This window comes from Cotesia glomerata, linkage group LG4 (assembly GCF_020080835.1).
Source record: "Cotesia glomerata isolate CgM1 linkage group LG4, MPM_Cglom_v2.3, whole genome shotgun sequence".
Taxonomy (NCBI): Eukaryota; Metazoa; Arthropoda; class Insecta; order Hymenoptera; family Braconidae; genus Cotesia; species Cotesia glomerata.
Genome location: NC_058161.1, coordinates 7,675,352 through 7,700,249, shown reverse-complemented (window position 1 = coordinate 7,700,249; position 24,898 = coordinate 7,675,352). Strand labels below are relative to the sequence as shown.

At 32.5% G+C, this 24,898-nt stretch overlaps 2 protein-coding genes across 4 annotated transcripts; both read left to right on the top strand.

Moving 5' to 3' along the window:
• Nucleotides 1–9,582: 9,582 nt before the first annotated feature.
• Nucleotides 9,583–18,789, top strand: LOC123263786. 2 transcript variants are annotated; one of them, XM_044726756.1, is made up of 9 exons: nucleotides 9,583–11,463; nucleotides 11,664–11,895; nucleotides 14,036–14,211; nucleotides 14,300–14,362; nucleotides 14,458–14,585; nucleotides 14,891–15,118; nucleotides 15,218–15,373; nucleotides 15,498–15,955; nucleotides 16,068–18,789. In XM_044726756.1, exons 1-9 carry the CDS (start codon nucleotides 10,294–10,296, stop codon nucleotides 16,946–16,948), a joined length of 3,492 nt encoding a protein of 1,163 aa, XP_044582691.1. In that variant the 5' UTR covers nucleotides 9,583–10,293; the 3' UTR covers nucleotides 16,949–18,789. The 2 variants fall into 2 exon arrangements, with proteins under 2 accessions (XP_044582691.1, XP_044582690.1); XM_044726755.1 differs by having other exon boundaries at nucleotides 9,584–11,463; nucleotides 11,589–11,895.
• Nucleotides 18,790–18,797: 8 nt separating this feature from the next.
• LOC123263787 lies at nucleotides 18,798–21,639 on the top strand. 2 transcript variants are annotated; one of them, XM_044726757.1, is made up of 5 exons: nucleotides 18,798–19,446; nucleotides 19,582–19,857; nucleotides 20,416–20,819; nucleotides 20,899–21,053; nucleotides 21,169–21,639. In XM_044726757.1, exons 1-5 carry the CDS (start codon nucleotides 18,798–18,800, stop codon nucleotides 21,473–21,475), a joined length of 1,791 nt encoding a protein of 596 aa, XP_044582692.1. In that variant the 3' UTR covers nucleotides 21,476–21,639. The 2 variants fall into 2 exon arrangements, with proteins under 2 accessions (XP_044582692.1, XP_044582693.1); XM_044726758.1 differs by lacking the exon at nucleotides 19,582–19,857.
• The last annotated feature ends 3,259 nt before the right edge of the window (nucleotides 21,640–24,898 follow it).

Genomic DNA, 24,898 nt, shown 5'->3' with positions numbered 1-24,898 from the left:
AAATTTGTGAGTTTTATTAATAATTTAAATATATATATAAATAAATTTTAATTTATGAATAAAAAATAAATTGTTTCCCATAAATACAAAGTTAAAAAACTCAATAAAGTATTCAAAATTTTTAAATAGTGATTAATTAATTTTAATCAATAGTTGCTACTTTACTACAAGTCAGTGGCAATAGATGATTATAGGATTAATGATGTATTAATTTCTAATTATTAATTATTAATAAACTCGTTAATTATATATTAATGAAAAATAATTTTTTTTTCACGCTGCATTTAAGTATTTCACGTAATGACACAAATCAAAATCCACCAAATTAAAATGACGTTGAGGCTATCACATTCACATGTCTAAATATCTTGTGTGGCATACGTGACTATGCTCGTACTCTCGAGATCCCGCGCAAAATAAAGCGGAGCGGCGTCATAATTTAACATATCTTTGTGTAAATTCAACATATTATTTGTGTTACTATAGAAAACATCAACACAGCCTTTATATTGAATTGACATTTAAAAAGTGTTATTTATACTACTAACCGACTGGGAGTATTCTTTAACATAAATTTTGTGTTGGTTGGCCAGTAACATTAAAAAAGTGTAGTTTTACTTTAAATTAACACTTGAGTGTGTTAAAAAATGGATGGATTGATCAATACAAATAGTTTGTGTAGAATTAACATAAATTCTATGTAAAAAAATCATCTACACAAAATTTTATATTAAATTTTACGAAAATTTTTTTACTGTGTATATTTTTTCTAGAGTTTCAAAAAGTCGAAGTTGTAGATTACAAAAATTAGAACTATACTTAAAAATGACGTTTCTTCTGTTAAATTAGCAGTTTTTTTTATAATATGGATGTTGAGCATAAAAATTTAATTATTGACTTTAAAAATTTTTTTTCGCTAACCGATTATTTGAATTTCCCAAAGGTATTTTTTTATGAGTCAGTGTTTGAATTATAGATTTCCCTACAGAAATTTCTAAGCTTTATTGGTGTATTTGTCTCTTAAATATATAAATCAACCAAGTATCATAACCGATTCTAACTATATATTACTTTCTATGTGCATTAATGTGACCGGTATAATGTGTTTGGAAATTTAAAGAGGAGGAGTGAAGATTGAAGAAAAGTAGCTGTTGGAAGGGTCACAAGAGGCAGCCAAAGAAGGGATGGCTTGGATACCGCCTGGTATTTTTACATAACATTAAGTTGTCAGGAGGAAGCGGTTTCTATGTAAGTATAAGTGTAAATGTGTGTGATGCTGGTAAACTACCAGAGGAAGCTCAGAGAAAGTGAGAAAGGAAGGAAAGGGATGAGAAGACGAGGGTATGAGAGTGAGCGAGAGAGGGCCAAGGGTGGCTTGGGTCACTAATGGAGGTTAAAACGTGAAAGCGAGGAGGTGAGTGAGGAAACGCTTCTCGCGTCTCGATCACCGCGAAACAGTTGCACATCCGGTGTGGCTTTCAACCCTCTCGTATACTTTAGTACTCTGCAAGACTTCTGTTACGTCAGCAGGCTGTATGACGACTCTTTGCCCAAGTATCAGTCAATATTTTTTTTATTCTATTTTCTTTACAGTTTCATTTTTGTATCAACACTTTCATTAACAAAATGTTACCTTTGTAAGTTTATTTTTTATCATTATTGATACATTGTAGAGATGTCATGATTATGTCATGTTAGCGTAATTTTATTGTACCAATATCTGGAAAACAATCCCTGATAATTTAATTCATGAAATACAAGACTAAGAAAGATAATGCTTAAAAAGTATTTTTGAAAAATTAAAATTACTTTGCTACAGAGAAAAAAAATGTAAAAATTATATTTTATACTGTAACGTTGCGTTTCATGTACAAAAACTGGAAAAATTACATTTTTATACATTAAAAATTAACATTTTTATACATTAAAAATTATATTTTTAACATTAAAATTAAATTTTTAAAATATGATTCTTACAAAATATGTAAAAATTCATTTTACGTAAAAATTGTGAAAACAAACTTTTTTTTTTTATTACTTAAAATTTTAATTGTAAAATCAATTAAAACCATTGTAGAAGAAAAATTAGTTAAAACTTTTATATCGAAGCTCGATTTTCAAAACTTATTTAAGATTTTTCCAATTCATTATTTACATCAATATGTTGTTTTTAAAATTCAAATGTTGTTATTCTATCCTAATAAATTCAATCACGGTGAAAATTTTCAAATTCAATAAGATAAAAATCCGTCATTATAATCTGGGATCTCTTTAAATGAATCTTGAAAAACTTCGTAAAAAAAAATCATGACCCACTTAAATATTTCTCTAAGTGAAGTATATCATTTTGACAGATTAATTTTATTAGAGTCAAGTAAATTTTTTCTTCAAATAAATACTAAAAAGCAAATTTGAAATTGGCAAACATTTGCCGTTATCAAATTCTATTTTATTAAACAATTTAAACATATTTATATTCCACCCTTCTCGTTGCTCCTGCTCTGTTCGCTTGATATTTATTTAATCCCGGGACTAGTTACAGGGTGTTTTATAGATGATATTTATTTCAATGTAGCTGTATATTTGTGGAAAATATTTTATTTGTTAATCATTGCATAATCATAAGCTACTCTCAAAGTAAATACCATACCCATAAATTGCCGTTTGTATTTATGTCCACATATACACGCTGTTTATAATTACACGCGGCATTCTTTGTTTACATCCACATTAAATAATAACAGTGATGCTCAACACTAGAACAAAAAATTATTTTTAAAAATCTTTCATCTACATTTTGATCAAATTTTCTGAAAGAATCAAAAAATCGCAGAGCTTTTTCAGTAGCTTGAATTTTTTATGAAAATAATGGTTTCTGTTAATTTTATCCCATGATTAATTTTTTAACAGAATTTTCAGTAAAACGCAAAATACCAATCGTCTATGAATGTGTGCTTATGTGTACTGAATAACATATCAACAAACAGATAATTACAAATTTAATTAGCTCAGAAATTTCATACCACAAAATATCTATGCCATTTTCTTAATCCCATAAATTTTTCAAAGGCTCAAAAGAGACTCCAAAATTTTTTGAACAAAGTAACATTAATTCTTAGATCGAAAAAAAAATTTCTTAAGCTAGTAAATTTTATAAAATTTTATTATATTTTACGTAGAAAAATTGTGACTATATTTGAAAAAATTATAAACTATAACCAAGGAAAAAATTATAATTCTCTACAGTCTAGTCGAGAAGTGAGTTTTCTGCGAAAAATCGACTCTAAAGTCTTAAAAATATGGCGATTGATGCATTGGATTCAGAATTTAATTCTGAGAAAGAGATATTTTTTAATTTATATGCCATTAAAAATTTCATTTGTTATAAACAAAAAACGAAATGGAAAAAAGGGAGTCTCCATTTTGTTGCTATAACTTTAAAAATATTAAAGATATCTGAAATTTGAAAAAAGATCCTAAAAGAAGAGAAAATTTTAGTACGATAAGTCTCGACTCTCGGAGTTGTAGCTCCATTATTTATAATTTTAATTTAACGTTGAAAATTGGGCTTCGCACAGCCGTTTCGGCGCTTAGGCGTCGCTGCCAAGCAAAGTATGCAACAAAAAATAATTATTTTAAAACATTCAATATTAATTTAAAAATCTGAATAAATTATAGTGTCATCTAGACACTTGAAGGAATGTAGCCCCGCCAAAAAAAAATTTTTAGCATGATTTTTGTTAAAGTTATCCAATTGTTAATTAACTAATTTTTCGTAGATTTGAGTTTTGATAAAATCTCTTATAAAAGTTTAAAAAATGTGTCTATAAATTTTTTCCTCTTAGGAGCTCTTGTTATATAAATAATGAACAAGACCGCGTAGTAAAAGTTTATAAAAGTTTTTTCATTTGTTTATAATGATTTTTCAAAGTTATGAAAAATTGAAATATCCGGCTGTTATAAAAAAAATTTTTTTTCCCACATTTTTAATTTTGGTTGTTTTTGTATCAACATATTGCGTTTAATAGCTTGGCTAAAAAAATTTTAATGTTAATTGTTTAAAAATTTGTTATAAACAAATAGACAAGTTGAATATATTTGAAAAACTTTTTTTTGTCATTTTATTGTCTTAATAAAATAATGATTTTATCAAAACTCAAATCTACGAAAAATTAGTTAATTAACAATTGGATAACTTTAACAAAAATCATGCTAAAAATTTTTTTTTGGCGGGGCTACATTCCTTCAAGTGTCTAGATGACACTATAATTTATTCAGATTCTTAAATTAATATTGAATATTTTAAAATAATTATTTTTTGTTGCATACTTTGCTTGGCAGCGACGCCTAAGCGCCGAAACGGCCGCGCGAAGCCCAATTTTCAACGTTAAATTAAAATTATAAATAATGGAGCTACAACTCCGAGAGTCGAGACTTATCTTACCAAAATTTTCTCTTCTTTTAGGATCTTTTTTCAAATTTCAGATATCTTTAATATTTTTAAAGTTATAGCAACAAAATGGAGACTCCCTTTTTTCCATTTCGTTTTTTGTTTATAACAAATGAAATTTTTAATAGCATATAAATTAAAAAATATCTCTTTCTCAGAATTAAATTCTGAATCCAATGCATCAATCGCCATATTTTTAAGACTTTAGAGTCGATTTTTCGCAGAAAACTCACTTCTCAACTAGACTACTATAGTTTACAGAAAATAATGTTTTTTGCGAATTGAATAATTGATAAATAGAAAAAATTTTTGCTTTCAATAAATTTAAAATTTTGGTTTCAGTTCAAGACTAATATTTCGAATAAATTTTTCCCCTTAATTCAAGAAATCTTTTTTTCCCAAGTAGATAAAGTATAATCGGACCGCTAATAAAAAGAATAAATATATCAAAATCAGTTAAAAAATCTAGCGTATCCAATTATTAGTTTAGCCTTACATTATTAACAATAAAAATGATATTTTTCAATCCCACAATTTCTCAATCCTTAATCTGTATCATGATACAGGATGGTACCTTATTGTTATCCACATATCGAGTACTCGAAAAGCGAGACAAGTATATAAAAGGCTTACATAAGGTACAATTGAGTATGAGAGAGCAAGAGATCATGTTCCCTCTCGGAATTGCAGCCAGGCATCCTCGACATGTCGATAACAGGCCAGCTCGGTCCCGCGGCCCACCGATACATCCTTCGATATATCCCTTGCACACATTGAGAGCCAACCCTATTGCGTCGTCAACCCCTCTCTTATTCGACCGCTAAATGGCCAACCACCACCCAACACACCATCCACCATCCACTCCCGTCTCTACCACCCTACGCTGCTCAATTATTGATACTTAGTATCCCACTCGCTCCGATGCTGCTGCTGCTACAGTTACAACTTTACCAGTTACGTGTATCACCACCAGCCAACATATCTATACATCTGTTCATATATACATACATATATGGTTCTTAGTTTTGCTACTGTATACCTTCACTTCCTCGCTTCTTGCTCTCATTCCCAGATCTGGGACATCCATTCGTTTTTTCACGTCATTAGACTCGACTACTATATACATATATAGATAACGTAGGTACATACATACCTACATTGCTCTGGTCTCTCTGGGAAATAATCGAGAAACGAGAGGAACACCCTGCGGTTATAACCCCGGTACTTCCTATAATACCGCTGAATCTCGATTATACGGTACACCGGTGGTTTCGTATACGGTTTATCGAGGCTAATGAATACTTGCCAGTTGCGACATACACGGATCGATGATTAATTATATGCGTGAATATATAGAGTTATACATTGTTTCTTATTACCAAAAGCAACAGCAGAAGCAACATCAACATCAAACAGCTTTTTTTATTATTTCTTCTATTCACATTTTCAGTTCATCCTGTTTTCGGTACTTCCTGATCCTGATCCTCAGTAATACTTATAATGATGCTGAAAATTGTCGTACAAAGTTATATCTTAGATCGAGAGATAATGGATGTTATATATATATGCATATAAATGTAACACAATAAATATGTAGGAAAATTTATATAAAAGTTTAGTTAAATAAAAGATGGAAGAAAGTGGATGAATATATTTCTATTGTTACATTATATATTTTATTCCTTAAGTTTAAGAAAGTTATTTTATTTTTAGTATTTTCACCAGCACACAATGAAGGTCTATTATCACTAGCTTCCTGTCAAACTCTTCGAATTCGTCGTTAGTGTCCTTTAAACGAGCACCGGGACTTTTCGCGCTTATTTTTTGAGCCCTCGGGGCTGACCGCGAGCTTAATATCACGGTTGAAAAGTTTAAAAAGTTGTAAGAAAAAAAAATAAGTTTAATAAGAAGAAGAATATTGTTAAAAAAATTTATATATACTTAAATATATATTCAACAGAGAGAAAAATAGAAAGAGACGGACAAGTGTCTCGACGATCGACTGGTTTGCGACTTGTCTCGATTCTTGCGTGGTCGGCACTAGTATTCTGTCTAAGTGTATTAGACTCCGTAAGAAGTAAACATTTATTCACTTTCTCTCTTTGGTTACTAGTTACGGGTTATACGCGGTAGTGGAAAAAGAGATCTAGTGTGTAAAGATGAGCCGAAGGTCCGAGGAGTACAGCAACTCGGAGAGGCTTATACGGTCGACATGAGTCCCGTAACACCCCTATAGATGCACCCTTACCCCGCTAATGGCACCCTCGGGGTATCCCCGAAGAAGCCTCTCGTATTTATTATTTAAGTTAGTACGAAATGGGAGAGCCCAAACAGCCGTCTTGATGTTCCACCTTAAACAAACCCTCAAACCTAACACAAGAAAAACTCTGACGATTTATCCCCAAATATCCACGCGAAAGTCCAGAATATGACAAATTAATATCACACGAGTAATTTCTGTTTGAATTATTTGGTATGAGAACAAAATAATTAAACTTAAGGCAGTATTCTACTTTAAATGGTTAAAAAAAAATATTTCTACAAATTTTTTTGGGAAATTATGAATGAAGATATTGATATCGGATTTGTTAAACTTCATGAATATGCTCTTAATTAACATTAAAAATTTTTCATCATACATTTTTACCTCAATTAGTAGGTGAGTCTGCGCTGATATTGAAATTAAAAAAAATAGGCCATTTAAAATAGAAAAATTTTGAATACTTTAATTCAATACATCACTTACTACGGGCTGAACTAAGATTTTTATTTTGCATTCAAAAATAACAAAATGACGAAAAAAATTGCATGTTGTTTTTCACTACTTTTTATCACAAAAGAATAATAAAAATTAAAAGTTTTAAATAATATTAGTTAAGTCGGTTGGTACAAGTGTACATAATATGTGGTTAAAATTTTATTACAATCGCTTCAGTAGTTGTGGAAATTTTAGCACCAAACAGTATAAAAGTGTGGTTCTAAGAAAAACGCAATCAACTTTTTTTTAAACTTTATTAGCGCGTCCACATAATTTTACGTTTGAGACGCAGAAAAATAAAATTAGAATGCTTGAATCGATTTAAAATTTTAATAGACTATTCTTGAATATGTTTATTTTCGAAAAATCAAAAAACAAATTCGAGTTTTCTAAAATTTAAAAGTGGAATGCTGCCTTAACGTATTCTTTACGCTCAAAATTTTATTCTATCAAATTCATTACATTTAAAAAAAAAATTTTTTTCTGACAGTTAAAAATTTTTCTCATAATTTTGAGCACCAATGAAGAAAATAAGTTTTGGTGAGTGTAAGCTTTAAGATGATTTAATTTACCACAGCTATTCCGCTTCACTTTCCTCCTCTTCTTTTGTCTTAAATCCATAAAGAAGAATTATTTGTAAATACATCTAAGCTTATTAAATATTGCGTTCTACACACATATATTTTATATATCCCAAATTTATTTGTGTGTACCGAAAAAAAAACCCACCGCCTGCCGATGATAAATCGCTGATGGTCAGTCGAGCAAAAGATCCTGCCTGACATGGACGTATAACTGTTTTTCCATCGACGATAATTTCATATAGCTATATCATTTATTTCTATTTATCAATAATATAAAATAAAACTGTAATATAACAGCAAATAATAAATTATTTTTCAATGAATACAAATAATAATGACAAATATATAAAAAAATACAAGCACTCTGCTTTTTTTCCAAACGATAATTTCATTAGTTAAATTAAGTTATTAATATTAAAACAATTCAATACAAATAAATCCTTAATTTAATGATTATACAATTTATTATAATATGTTCATTATACTATGTGTATTGATTGCATCAGCACATTGACATTCGATTGTCCAATGTATATGCAAGCTCTATTCGGAGTTGTTAGGCGTCAGCTGCTCGACGTTATTGATACTACATTTATCCCGATTTGACGAATCGTCGTTGTAACCGCCGCCGAGCTTAATGATCCGAGCGATAAAGAGAGACGAAATAATGAAACATATCAAAAAGAGAAGCAACAAATTTTACCAAGCCCGATACCCAATTGGATACATATTTTCGGTCTCATGACTCGACTTTTGGATGGCTGTTTCATTCAGTCGTAAAGAAGGAAAAGAAAAAGAAAACAAATTGTTTAACTTTTTTTTTAATAATAGATCTTGTAACTTCAGAAAAATCAATTTCTGCGGATAAATTATTGTGCTGTAATAGATTATCGTCAAGTAATATCGTTGAGTTGACAAAAATAACGGAGCAATACCATCTAGCGGCGAATGCATGGATTTATTCACAGTTATGTACCGCTTGAGTTTAATGTCAACGTATTGTAGAACTCTCTTCTATCGATCCCATGGCAATTTCATCTTGCGCTTATACGAATATTAGAGTGAAAGAATATTACGATTATTTATTATTTTTTTTTTTTTTTTACCGTACCATTATCTTTAAGAGTATGATATGGTATATTTAATTACATTTTTATAGTTAGATTAATATTAACCATAAAATAATTCAATAAAAATGAAGAAAAATTATTTTCTGTAACATATTTTGCTTTTCAAAACTTAGAGAATGCATATATACATCAATCTCAAAATAACATACGGAGAGAATCTCGAATACTCAAAATAACACCACTAGTTACATGATTGGTTTGGTCTGGACTGTGGGATCCGATGATTACTTACATATGTGGGTGGCCCGAAGCATGAGGCTGTGTGAGAAGATATATATATATATATATATATATATATATCATTTTCCATACTGAGAAATACTGAAATCAGAGAGGGCCCACATGTGAACAATCAAACTCATATACAAGATACGAGACTAAAATAAGCTCAATATGTAGCATAGAAATGCTACTACTGTTAAATCTTTACCTGACTCTTTGACGGACCCCTCCCTCTCGGTAAAGTTGGTCCTTGGTAGGCATAATATAGATATACCTTTGATGCTCGAGGGGCCTAAAGAGAGGGGGGTGGGGTCCAGAGGGAGCAGGAGAAATAATACCATGGCAGGCACATTCCAAGCATGAGCGATACAACTGCTTTAACAAACCAGGCCCTCGTTTTGATCCCCACTGCTTGGCTCTCACGGTCTTTCCTCAGTTATTTATCCTGCTTACTCTCATCCGTTTGTGTGAACGTAGTGTAGGGCCCCATTCGAATTCGGAGTACTGTATGTACAAGTTGAGTCTTTCTTTGCTTTAATATATCCCCCGCTTTCTGATGCAGCGCTTCTTCACTAGTACGGTTTTTCTTTCTCCTGTCTCGACTTACCATCAGACGTACTCGGTTACGCGATAGGTCGGGTCGTTGGTTCTTCAGCTTTGCTTCTTTTTCATCTTCCTCTGTGTGTTGATTATTATTTGTGAGAATTCTTCTTCACTTGGCAAACGCGTTACTCTGTTCTATTATAAATAGACGTCAGTAATGCTGGAGAGTTATTGCGATAAAACGTTTAACAGTGATCTAATAAGTTTTGTTTAAAAGTTCCACTAGTTTTGAACATATTAGATATCAGTGGCAGTGATGAATATTTAACAAAAGTAAATTTTATTTGGTGAGATGAAAAAGCACCAGATTGGCTAGACATAGCCGGATGCGGCGGTTAAGATAATGACCACGTTCAAGGACCTTTTGGATGGTTCATTGGGCCGACAAGTATGATCAGCATTCGAGGGTCAACGAGCCGCGTCAATTCAACTCGTATAATTAAGTAAATTAGGCGCTAACGTTTATAAATATATATGTATATATATCTATCTATAGTGTAGTGAAGCATACATATATATACGAGCTCCAAAAACAGGTTTCATAAAATGTCTCAACGAGGTACATCTCCCAATTGTGGTAATACGGATATTAATAATCAGCCACGAAATATTCGGGTGGTTGATTATGATGAGGAAGATGATTGGAACAACTCCCGTAAAAGTTCGAATAACCATCAAGCAGAGTTAAGCCATCTTCAGCATCGCCGTGTAGAATCACCTTTACATCCAATCCAACACACCAGAGCACGGCCAAACCACAGTCCAATATTTTCCGCAGACTCCACCTACAGTACAAGAATGGATCTTTCAGATTTGACAGACGTTGGTCCAACTAACGCGCGTGACGATATAGATTCACAGAAAATCCGGTTGTACTTTCCCCCAAATCATCAGAACAATACCTATTGTAGTAGAAGCTTACTGCCTACTGAATCTCCGTATTTGCTCCAGTCACATGCTCCAATAAACGATACCGATCTTGCTAATGAAAGAGCCAGTCATTATCATTGCGCAATGGAGGAGCAAAAACATAGAAACAAGCACATTGATGAAAGATCAACCAGTCCGGCTTCCAGTTCAGATCCAGCGGAAGTTCTCACTTCGCCGAGACAGCATTCCAAGCACCGACAACATCTATCTCATCGTCATCGGACCGCTAATTCGAGTAAAGATCCTCATTTATATCACAGTACAATTAATTCTGGTCAATTAAATCATCAGCATTCTTTCCCGCTGGCTGACAGGCATCGCCAACAAAATATCTGTCATCGATATCATGAAATCGGTCAGCCGGCATCCTGTTCTCCAGTTTGTGATTCTGGTATTAGAGAAGACGACAGGTCATCTTCGGTGCAGTCGAATCATCGAGATCGCTTATCTAGTTGCGATGACATAAACGCAATGTGTTCAATAGTTGGTACGGGAACAACAACTACCGCAACCATGTCCGGCAATCTTCTATCTCCATTGCCTAACGTCACTGTAGCGAATTATCATCATCGTGCCAGCTCCGGTATCTCCTGCGAATCATCAACCTCCTCGCCTAGTATTAGGAATCATGGTACGCTTGAGAACTGCGTGACTGAGAGGCATCGAAATTTATCCCGTCATAATCACGTGATACAGCCTTATGCTCTGGATCCTCCACAACGTGTTCAGAGTGTTCATCCACGTGAAACAAAGAGTCCACTTCTTATTGGGTTTGATTCTATCCAGGTAATGTATTAAGAAAATTATTTTAATTGAAATATTTACCACTATCGTATTATATGCATTTATTTAACATTTAATACATTTTAATTGCTCTAAAAATTTAAAGAAATATATTTTTTAATTTAAAGATGACACCAACTTTATCAAAAAATAAATGCCGGTGCCACATTGATCATTCACAACAACAACAAATACAATTACAGCAGCATCACCAGCAAGAACAGCTTCAGCAGCAGGGTCACCAGTCTCACCATCACCACCATCATCATTATCACCAGCATCAGCAATACAGCAATCAAGATAAACGAAGTCCAGAAACTGAAAATAATGATAACAGTATCGTTGCGGTGACATCACGAATTCATCAACCTCCCGCATTACCTCCTAGACCACCACCTCGGTCAAATAGACGATGTGATGCAACTCCGTATGATCGTAAGTAATTTATAACATCGATAGCACTGTAATATAATTACTGATTGGATATTTAAGTTATTAAGTGCCGAAAAGTAAAGAGAAGAAGTTATAGAAATTTATTCATGACATGATTTTAATTAATCTAAAGATTAGCATTACAGTAAGTTATAAATATTCAAAGCAAACAAAGAAAAAAATGAAGCAAGCAAGTTAAATCTTTTCTTTGTTGTCTAGCTGAGAAATTCAATTTCCGATCCACCGTGTTCAGCGCTTTTACATAGCCCGATCGATTCAGTCGTTTTGCAAGCTCATTCGGCGCCTTGTTTTTCACCCTTGTCGTCTCATTCTCGCTCACACTCTCATGGTGTTTTTTTTTTTCCTTTTTTATTTGAACCCCTCTTAATTCAACTGGCTGTTCGATTGGCGAATTGGTCACCCTTGGTGAGTAACTCGATTAACGAATGAATCAAAGCATGAGGATCCAATAGATCCCCTAAAACTGTAAGGCAAAGATCAACTTGCTCAATATTTCGACACTAAAAAGTTACGTCCTCTCTAATAACAGCTAACAATATTACGTATGTGTCAACGCAATCTCATCCATAAAGGTTTCCAGTAATTAAAAGGAACCCATTCAATTGATAGTCGCAAGTGTTTATCGATATCTCTTTATTCTTAATCATAATTACTGGTGGTCATGCATTAAACGTTTGCTCACTTTCACCCCAGCTGTTATCATTGCAATCTGTCCTACCAACTTGTGATACCCTGTTGAGTCAGTTGCACCCTCTCGTGCGTTTCACCCCCGAGAAGAAATATCCCTCTGATGATTACGCTTTTCCATAATTCCACCAAGTTTAACTGGCGTCGCTTTTGTCGTTTGCAACGAAAATTCTATCGATCAGTTTATAATCAAGAGTCCCGCGCAAACTCGAAGAAAGATAAACGAGTGGCCATGGTGATGACAGCTTCGATTCAGCTACCACGAAGACAGTATTATGGCTCGTTATGAGCCTTAAGATTATTTTAAATCGTGATAAAAAAAACTTCCATTATGTTTATTGTGTTCAATATTAGTATTATTGTCGTCAATAAGTATTCAAACATTATCGATAAGACCGGTGAAACAGTATTATCTCGTCCAGAACACGTGGATTCAATTCCGATGTTATTTTTGTGTTATGAGTGATTATAAATTATGGCACTGAAATCTACATCAAATAATTGTTTACGTTGCAACTTGAATTCAATAGTAAACTGCAAAAATGCAATCGGTATCTCCGGCAAGATCTAATGAAACGCGAAATGTAGCAAGTGGTTATCCGTTGAGACCTGGATCAGGATCGTTTTTGTCCTCCTCAAAATCACCTTCCAATAAAGTTATGGACAGTTATCCTGTGCTTCAAATAGTACGCTGTCGTCTAGGTCCTGAAACTCCGATGGAAGGAACAATAGGGTATCCTTTCACAATGGCCCCACACTCTCATTCACATTTACCACGTACTGGATATAATACTCACTTGTCACGGAATCAGTATCGTCATCCTTGTGGTACGTTGTATACATTAGATTCCTTTATTAAACTCCCTTCTTTTATATATATTACATCATTTAACATTCTGCAACAAACTAATCAATTCTTTTCTTATTTACGTTCTTATACTTATTCCCTGGAAAGAGGAAACTGTTGTAAGAAAAAGTTTAAATCGTTTGTTAACGCATAAAAATCCACATGCGTGAGAAAAGTTTTTTTTTACGAGTTTCAATCTATGTACACTTAAATATTTTGCTCCTTCTTCTTTTATACTATGATCAATGGCAAGATCCAGGTAGAAAGGTCTAAGATTATAAATGGACACAGGTATTTTATTTTAAAAAACAACCTTCGAGTGAAAAATCTAAAGCATTCAGGTGCAAGCAAGCTAAGACTAGATCGTAATGTAATTTGTTGCGGTCTCCTGATTTTTACATTAGTTATACGAAGACTAGGACTTTAAAATTTAAACTATCTCTAAAATAAGTTTTTTAAAAAAACTATTGTTGTTATTGTCACTCCAATCGTACACCCGAACCGGAAACTGTTATTAACAGATGATGATGATATGTTTTTGAACCCAAGATTGTCGCTTATTGTTTATTTATTATGGTTTGTTTTCAGGAACAGATAATGGCGAAGGAAATTGTTGTAAAAAGTATGTCGTGCTTTGCTGTCTCTGTGGGGGTCTCAGTGCCGCTGTTGGATGTCTCTTCCTCGCTGTTCATGCCGTATTATCAGCCCACACAGCAAGTCTTGCGCTATTTGAAACTGTACCATCATACATTCCAGGAATAATGGTAAAAAATCACTTTATCGTGATAAATCTAGTGGATAATATAGAATAAGAAAAAAAATTGTATAATCTCTTTATCAATTTCTTTGCAGTTGATATTGATGGGCTTGTTTACGATGATTCTAGCAAGACGCAAACACCGATACGGTATTTTGGTAATTTTTTAAAATTGTTAATTATTTTTATTTTTTCCTTGTATTTATCTAAAACACCATTATTATAATTATAATAATGATTAAAAACGATCTAGATGAAAATATGCGGTTCAGTTGGAGTCGTATGTGCACTAGTCTGTGTCCTCGTCACGGTCACAACAACAGTCGTCCACATGTCAAGGCTGCAAGGTCTTCGCGAGTGCGTTTATACAGCACGTGCAAGGTAATTAATAGCGATATAAAAAGATAAAGTTGATAAAGTATAAATAAGGGTCTTGCTATAACTTTAGATGTAGCTTTAATTATTCAGACATAAATGTAAAGGAAAAAAAAATCATAGTCGAAGGGGATACTTATATAAAGCGTAAGCTTATTTTCCCTTTTGATTCCGATGGTATAAGTATTTAATTCTGGACACGCAGCCATGGAAAGAATTATTTAAAATCTATTGAATGAGCACCCTTGAATTTATAAATAGTTAAACCCTTTGATAAAAATTTATCTACATGTATACGATGATTATTTCAGATCATGCACTTGTTACGGGGCACCCCAAGGTCGCGGTGGTGATCCAGGTGTGTTATTTGAAGGTACTCCTCACTGCGAAGCTGTCCATGGTGCCCTTTATGCTTGTTTAAGAGCGCTATTCGGTGTTTCTGTAGCTGGTATTTTAGCTTGCATATTTTCTTGTATGCTAGTTTATCAATTACTCAGTCACGAAAAGAAAAAAATGTACTGGGAGCAGCTTGAATTGAGGTAAATTAAATATTCCATTAAAGTTATTTCAATCCAAAGCTATAAGTATTAATTATAGCGCAGACTAAAATAATGTGATTATAATTATTAATAAATCAGATGCAGATCTCTGTACGGACATGGAGGCGGCGGAAATATGGCTGGCGTACCAGTAGGTTCTTGTGGTTGCTGTAATGACTGTGGTGGCGTTAATCCTTGGTGGGCACAAACTCCAGGGAATTTATATACTCCAAATCCTGATTTAGCACCGTCTAGGTAATCCTAATTGACCAAAAAATTAATAATTGATTCTTATCGCTAATATTCCATATACCATTAAACTAATCTTGCATCTAACGCCTCTTTATACCTAATATCTGTGTACATATTATTTAAATAGAAGATGGCGGTTACCCTGGTCACGGTCACGAGGTCCGGCACCGACTCCCGATTCCAATTATGGCTTTCATGCACAATCTATGAGACAAGCTGCCGATGTTAATGATTCAACACGAGAAAACACTACGGCAATACCGAACCCCTATGGTCTTCTTGACTCCCGACAACCTCACGCTTCTTACTCCGTCCTTAATGCTCAAAACACGTCTTACACAGCAAACACCGAGTCTTACAGTGTACTTGAAACTCCTGTCCCTCTATGGGGACCTCCGCCTCCATACAGTGATCCCAATAGTCCAGCAAGAAGGCCACAAATAGTTGAACCCAAAGTAGCATCTTCTGCTGGTTCTACGACCTCTTCTACACCAGCCACTGGTGCGTCCCCAGCTCAGCCATTGCCTCCTTCATTGAGAATCGCCACCGTTAAGAGGACAGCCGAAAATTTTGAAGCTATCGAAGGTGAAGATATTTTATTGAGATATTTTTTTAAAATGGACAATCCTTAAATTTATATCAATCGAACAAAGAATTTACTAAAAATTCTTATTCTTTTGTGTTTTTTATGTAATAGATCCTCATGGATCGAGGACCCTCCAGCATTGTACGCCTTCCGATAACTACGAGAATACTGAAAAACTATCAAACACTACTGAACAAGAATGCAGTGGGGCGCATGAAGGGGCGGCTATAAAAACCAGACGATCAAGAAGAAATTTAAAGGGTGTTGAAAATGACGGTTTTCAAAAAGAACTGAACAACCAAATGTCAAATAGTAAACAATCTGAAAGTGAATTATACTTTGGAGATGTTTCTTCTTGTTGTGGACCTGAAAGCAGTTTATATGAAATGACCGTCGACAAAGAATTAACAGACGAGATTCAGCAACAGCAACAACAAGAACAACAACAGCAGCAACAGCAATCAGATTACATGCCATCACGAATGGCCAAACAACGTCTTTCAAAGCGATCTCGACTCCCACTTCCTCTATTACCTCAGAATCAAACGTCATCCCATCAAGATATAAATCTTGATGGTGCGAATGAACGAAGTTATAGCAATAGTGATGAAACAATGACAAATTCAGGGGCATTTCTAGCTCCGGATGCCCAGTATGAAGTTATTCAACAAGGCGCACATTATGGTTACTACATTTCTAAAGAGAATGATTATCGAGATGCGCCATCAAGCTACTCGTTTTATCCACGAGATCCAACTAATTCTGAAATTCCACACGAATATCGAGGGATCGTTAAAGACGAAGATAATGAACATAGTAATTCATTGAGCGGAGTTGGTAGTTTAGATAATGATTTATCACACGACAAAGTAGTTAGTAGAAGAACCGAACATCAGTGCTGTACGAATAACGTTACAGACATTAATTCCGAATGGCAGAATGTGGAGCAACAGTCAAACTCAGACGACGGTGTCTGTCCAATAAATGTTTGATTTAATTAATTGTTGAAATTAAAATAATTATTATTTTTTCTTCGGTTTGTATTATTAACAGTAGGGTAAATAAAATGAAGAAAAAAGGCTGTCTATTAAATCATAGTAGATAAAAAAAATCGAGTAGATAAATTGAATAACAAAAAAAAATTACCATCATAGTATTGCACTTAGATGAAGTAATTTAAAGTTAATTTTATTTGTTATTAAATATAATGGTGTAAAAAAATAATAAATAATTTTCACCCGCCGATGGACCAAGGACAATATTTACGGAATACAAATTAATATACATTTAATGATATTAATAATATTTAAAGATATATTAATTAATCAATTAATTATTGTTTTTTCTTCTTATATATATACGTACAATATTATAGATTTACGTAATAGTGTACGCACAATTTATCGCACAAATGTTCATATACCAATGTGCAATTCTTGATATGAGTTATTAATTATTATTATTATCAATTATTACTATTATTATTAACTGATGTATAACTGATGTAATTTTAAAAAAATATTTTGTAAGCAGACTGAGGAATATTAACAAACTATAAGCAAAGAAACGTAAAGAAAACAATAACGAAAACGTATAAAAATCAATAATTTATTAATAAAAATAATTAAAATTCTTATTAATAATAACGATAATAGTTTTAACGTTAATCACAGTTGAGTAAACTAAAGCGTACCTTCAAACAACTTCCGGTTGTGAAGTTTGTCTATGATCATTGTAGAATGTAATTATAGAAAGATAAATAAAAAATAAAAAAACCTTTGTTTTTTATAAATAAAACAAAAAAAGCCAATAAAAAATTGACTTCGATTATTTGCATGTACTTAAGCCGTTATGAGTCATTGAATCTATTTAATTGACTTTAAACATTGATGATACTTCCGTTAACTATCAATACGCGTATCTTAGGACAAAACAGCAGCTGTGTGATCTGAGGAGCACGCGTGACACGCGCCCCAAAATTTCAACGGTCGCAAACAGCTGCTCGAAAAATCAACTGTACACTCGGTTTGTTCAAACTTCCTATTCCCCTTTACTCCATACATTTAACAAGGTCCCTTTAATATATTTAAATCCCTTGTCAATGTAAATTGACAATTACTCAACGTTTTTTTTTTCTAATCAATACGACTAGAACTGTTGAGTAATTTTTTAAGAAAAAAAAAATCATAAAATTTAAAACCCAAAAGAAGAAATTGTAAAAAAACAGGCTGCAAGTTTAGCTGAATTTATTGTATACATAAGTACTAAAAGTGAGTAAGAAATTATATTACGTTGTGCTGGTGGTAGTGGTGGTGGCAATGCCAAAGTGGAAGTAGTGGGTAAGGAGAAAAAACAGCGGGCCCGTATTACGAATGAACCCTGTACCCTATGACAAGCAACCCCTCCACAGGCCAACGAAAAACCGTCATTCTCTTCTTACCAAGTGCAGCTGCCACTGTACTGTAATGGTGCACACTCGATTTCGGTTTTCAGTTCACTTTTGACGCTCCAACTACTCGGTTCATTGTTTATTCTCTTATAATTTTTTTTTATTTTTTTATTTGCATTATTAATTTTTAACTTGTTGCAATAGTAAATTAAAATTTTCGACTCTTAAATGAAGAAATAAAAAATGTGCAGTAAAGTTAATATAGATTCAACAAGGCAGTTAATAAGTGCGCCAATTCGATCTGTCAACTTGTCGTTAGAAACGTGGAGAAGGCCTTCGGTAATCAGTAGTGCTCTGGTGATTCTTATTCGTCGTAATTGATGCAATTGCTCAAAAACTTTTCGATCTAAATCTTTAAATTTGTGTTTGATTTTTTTAAAGAAATTTTAAAAATGTCACAATCAATACCCGGTTATTGCTACACGAACCCTTCATTTTGCCGTCAATCGGAACAAATACCCGACGACCAAAATGACGAATTGCCACCACCACCGCAATTCCAAGAAGTTGAAGATCTCCCGCCACCTCCGCCACCGGCACCGACAACTGTAACAACATCAGTTCACTTCCAACACCCTCAAAACTACGGACAGGGGCACGCCAATCCGGCTTTTCCAATTAGATCTGATCCAGACGCTATCGAGCTAGATCGATACGCCAAAACAGCAGATCGCTACTGCTATCTGGACGAAAATCCAAAGAAAGACATCGTTCAAGAGAGAAGAATTATCTATGACCGAAACACCCGATCCAGGTATGAGTACATCGATGATGATGATCATCCTCCTCAACCGCGACTCCAAAGAAGGGCTTCTCTTTCGCGATTTGAGATGATGAACCAGCGGCAAAACTACCAGTTCGTTCGGCAAGGAAGCTATCATGGTCAACAGCTGCAAGGTCTTGAGGATCGTAATGGAAACCAGAGGGCCCGTCGGTTTCGTCAAGACGGAAGTGACCGTTATGCCTTGGTGCCTGCGGACGAGGGTGCCATCGATGTAGAATCCAGTTCTTGGATAAATGCCGGACATTCCTCCCCTCGTGGTAAGTATTTCCTTAATTTACAATGATAATAGCCGTATAAGCACTCATTAGTAAGCATCTCAAGTTTTTTATTTTATTGCTATTGTTGTTATGGTTATTTGCCGCTATTCATTCAATCACCCTCGTGACTTTTAGGACGTTACGCAAGGGTACCCATGCAGGAGGATGAGCCCCCAGTATTGCCAGATCGCAATAATTATAACAATCAGCCTGAATTGAGAGTTAATAACAATGCTTTTTCGTCAAGGAACAATCTTGCGACACAAAAATTACATGAGATATTGACTACTCCGAGGAAACCGCGGTCAAAGTCAGAAGATAGAAATTTGTCGCCCGGGAAAATTGATCGGGGTACGCCACACAGAGGTTCTCAATTTACTCCTCCTATCAGTGCGACAACTTCACCAACAGGTAGAATTATTAATAATTATTATTATTATAAAGAAGGGTCGAAAAAATTCCAACTCTTTAGAATTATGTTTAAATTTTTTTTTTTTTTTCAAGTTTATAAAAAATATAATAGTTAAAAAAAAATTTTTTTCAATAATACAAAAAATAGATATTTTAGAAATTTTTTTTAATTATTTGTTTTTACACATAAAATACGAAAAAAAAACTAAGAATCGCTTGACTTATTTGAACACATTTTTTCATGAACTATTTTAGGTTTATATAAAACTTTTGTTAGCATTAAAAGCTTTAAAACTAATTTAAAAATAAATTTTTGACTATTTTAATCATCGATATCATGAATTAATTTTAAAAAACAATATTCGAAAATATCTATCGTCAAAAAAAGAGTGAACCCCTTGCAAACAGTTAACGATTATTTTTATCTGAAAATCATCAGATATTTCGGCGGTCAACTAAAAACCCATCTGCTTATAATTATAAACATAAAGACCTTATATATTATTTTAGATAGAAGAAACCATTGAATAATAGACCTTTGTTCCTTATGTTAATTAGGTCGTGGAATAGTTCCAGGGTCTAGTAGAAGAGAAACGCCAATAGGAACACCTCAACGGGCATTATCGCCATTAAGAACTCCCCAAACGTCTACACCAAATAAAGAGACACCTTCTGCGCGCAGATGTCTTCCCCTTAATGAACAGCAGGACATCTGTCCGGCAAGTAATTGTGGCAGAACACGATACTCCCAACGTCGTGATGCAACTTCTCCTACAGAATTATCGCAATTCAGTGAGCCGCCGCCACGTTATGCATTCCTGGAGTCAAACTCCGAGTCCATGCCAATGGTCATTGGATCACCGAAGTATCAGGTATTGTCATCACGCTCTGAATCACAATCGCAACTTAAAAGGAATGCGTATCAGAGTGTTGAGAGCGCTTTTATTGCTAGAACAGCTGTTGTAAGTAACTAATTGCTTTTTTTTTTAATTTACTTTGGAGCGATTGTTATTTATTTATTGAGCATTTTTTTATACTCAGGTACCGCCACTCTCACCGCCTAGCAGTGACGCTAATACGACATTAGCGAGTGGAATAGAAAAGAATGAAAGAAAAAGTGCACCTTTGATCCTCGTATTAGTTGGAATTTTGACTTGTGGATTGGCACTTTATTTATCATGGACGCAAGGTCGCCAGTGAGTATTTCTTCAATTAAAACTTGCATTAGAATTTGACTTTGTTGTAACAAAGCCATTTATCAAGAAGGAAAAATTTTTAATTATAATTAACATTATTTTAATATTCTTCAAGGTATTACTTGGACAGTGCAGCTGGATGTGGAGTATGCTGCGCACTAGCAGGAGCTTGTCAAAGTCTTCGTCGTCCTTGGACAGGATTGGGTCTTGCAGGACTATCGGCTCTCAGCTGTGCCGGATTACTATTACTTGCTGCAAAATCACCTCGTAAAGGCACTCCACTCCACGATGTGACTGCCGGAGCACTTTGTGGGGTTTCTTTGCTTGGTGCTGCTTTAGCGCTATTGGCTCTGCTCGCGCCCAAATGCAACCTTGGTCGTCATCGCCGTGTGCATTCCTGGATGCCGCGATTTTCACCGTAAAATAATAGAGTATATTTAAGTCATGTGTTTTTAAGTCATTGTTTTTTACTATATTGTCAATGTAATGATTATTTTTTAATATATTGATAGATATCAAGTACTTTTGTTATGTTGTAGAAAATATGAATTTTGTAAATTATTTTTAAGGTGTATTTATCATGTACATTAGAAACTTTTCAATGATGAAATCGTTGAAAATGTTTATCTAAATTAAAAAACTATGAAACTTATTTTTTAACCTGAATAAAGAATTATTACTAAAATTTATAAGCTTTTTTTTAATATTTAATAACCTTTTTTTGTAAGTAATATTTTTAATTAGTATATACTCTTAACAAATAAATTAATTGGAAAGCATTCAAAGTCGATGATTCTTCCAAAGTATACTAATACGTAGATGTGGATCTTTAAATAACTAAAACGGTTTTTATCAGATCTTGAATCATCAAAAAGATTAAATTAAGACTCAATATTCAAACGACAAATTATAATAAATACAAAAAGTTCTATGAAATATTAAAATATGATTATAATAATTTCAAAACACACTTACTTATATCTTTAAAGTTTTTTCAACATTATCTTATGTTAATAAAAGAACTCTCTAAATTGACGAAAATTTTTATTCAGACATAGAATAACATTACTATGTTAATATTTGATTGATATTTGATTAATAATATTTGTAAAAGAAAAAATATTAAACTGTTTACTTAAATTACTAAAGAATGCAGCAATACCAAAAAAAATGTCCAAAAATTTTGTAGTTAAACTGTGTTTTAAAATGGAACAGTCGAATGTCAAAAGTCATATATCTTCTTATTTTCAGTTTTTTAAAACAATACACTTTTACTTGATCATCAATTTATATGAAGATACATTTTTACCTCCTAAATATTTATTTCAAAATTAAAAAAAATACTGCGTTAATATTTATAATTTTTAATTAAGAAATAAATTTCTGCATAAACTTCTTTACGAATCAACCAAAATTCTGATTAAAATAAAAATTAATCAACGCTGTAAATTTAATTTTTCTCGAATACTGAAAACAAGGATAGTAATAATCGAATTTGTTTAAAAATAATTTTTTTTTAATTTGTAAATATTTATAAACGTAATTTTAAAGATATAATTTTGTCAATAAAACTTAGAAAATTACATATTAGCAAAAATCGCTTCGCAAAATGTGAACCCGTGATTTTTTTCTAAACTAAAATTGAAAAATTTTTCCTTACTTATTTTTTATTCCAATTGATACACTAGAAAATAAAGAACATTACTTGAACAATTAAAGTTAATATCTAAAGAAATTTCACACATTTTACGGAATCAGTATCGTTTAAAAGTCTGGGAGAGGATAAAGTTCATTGGTGATAAAAATCTATAAAATTACATGCAATATAAAATTAAAAATAAAAAAAAATATACATGCATAATTAAATGAGTCAATAAACTTTACTGATGATGAGATGATGGAGATAAGGTTGCTATACTGATGACACATATTTATTACTTCTTCCCAACTTTCTTCTTGTCAATTAGCACAAAATATCTTGACACTTGGTAATTAACGCTCATCACTTGATACTTTACTTTTACTTGGATTAAAAAAACTTTTTCTTCCCTCCGGGCGGAAAACATCAATTTTCCGCCCGCTGCGCTAAATAAAAATGCCGCTTTCCGCCTCCGTCGAGGAGAAAAATAGTATTCTCACCACGGGCAGGAAATAAGAAAGCCTCAGATCACATGTTTAAGATTCACTAATCGTTTATTTAATTGATATAAATAAATGACATAATGGTCTAAGTTTGAAATAAATAAAAATTTATTAATATTATTTAAATTTAATAATTCTATTAAATGAAAATAAACTATGTCCTGTAATCTTTCAAACAGTCTGATTGTACTATTATATAATTTAAAAAAAAAAATTATTTTACAAAGAAAAATAAATAATTTCAAATTAAATAAGCAATTAGTTGTTTTATTTCAATAATCAATCCTTACATATTGTAATAAATAAAAAAAATAAATATTTTCAACAAGAATTATTCTTATTTAGTAATAAAAAATTGTGTTTAAATTTAACTATATAATTTGAATTTACTCTACCGCCAGTTACCTAACAAAACTTACCTTACCGACAGTTAATTTCTTACTTATGATTTAGAAGACAGATCAATTGTCGTTGTTTTGTAAAGTTTTATTGCTTACAGTTAAATTTTTTCACAAATATGGTATTTAAATGTTTTAATGTGTGTATTTTATTACATACAATCGCGTGCATTAATTCGGGTAGGTTTGTATGTTTATAGTTTTTTTGCCACTTCTAAATTTGGCCGTTTCTAAACTCTAAACTTTGAAATCTGTAAATTTAGCCGTTTGTAAATTTATCGAAACGTAAAAAACAATATCACTAAAATGAGAAAAATATAAATAATTTCAAAGATAATTTATGCATATAATAAAATTTGACAAAAGAAAAAACGTCCATGTAAAAAAAAATAAAATTCCTAAATAAAGCCGTTCGTAAAATCAGCGAGTTAAAAACTTGGAATTATTAAAATAACGCTAGCTTTAAAATAGCCGAATTAAAAAAAAAAGAATGATTAAAATTCTTTCAAATTAAAATGTAAACAGTTGAAAAAAAGAAATATTTAAAAAAATGAAATTAAAAAATTAGAAAATAATAAATTTAGCCGATTGAAAACCTCGCCACGTTAATTTAGCCGATTCTAAACTTGGAAATTAATAAAATTAGCCAATTCTAAACTTGGAAATTAATAAAATTAGCTGATTCTAAACTTGGAAATTAATAAAATTAGCCGTTTGTAAACCTTAGCATTCTAAAAATTAGCTGTTTCTAAACCTTGCGATCATAAAAATTATCATTTATAATCTTCATAATTTATTAAATAATTCTATTATTATTATATGAGAGGTTTCCAGCTATATACTATCTCATCATGACATCTTTGGAACCATTAACCCTTGAGACTTGAAATTTGAGAGGAATATTCCTTATGCCGAGTAGAGGTCAGCTAAGAAACTAATTTTAACACATTTAAGTAATAATTTCGCCAAATTTTAATCCTATAGCAGCTATAGAATAAAAGTTATTATTTTTTTGAACTAAACAAAATATTCCTTTGAAAAGGTATATTCCTCCTAAATTTCAAGTCTCAAGGGTTGATGGTTCCAAAGATGTCTTGATGAGTCAGTATATAGGTGGAAACCTCTCATATAATGATAATAATAATAATAGGATTGTTTAATAAATTATGAAGATTATAAATGATAATTTTTATGATCGCAAGGTTTAGAAACGGCTAATTTTTAGAATCCTGAGGTTTACAAACGGCTAATTTTATTAATTTCAAAGTTTAGAATCAGCTAATTTTATTAATTTCCAAGTTTAGA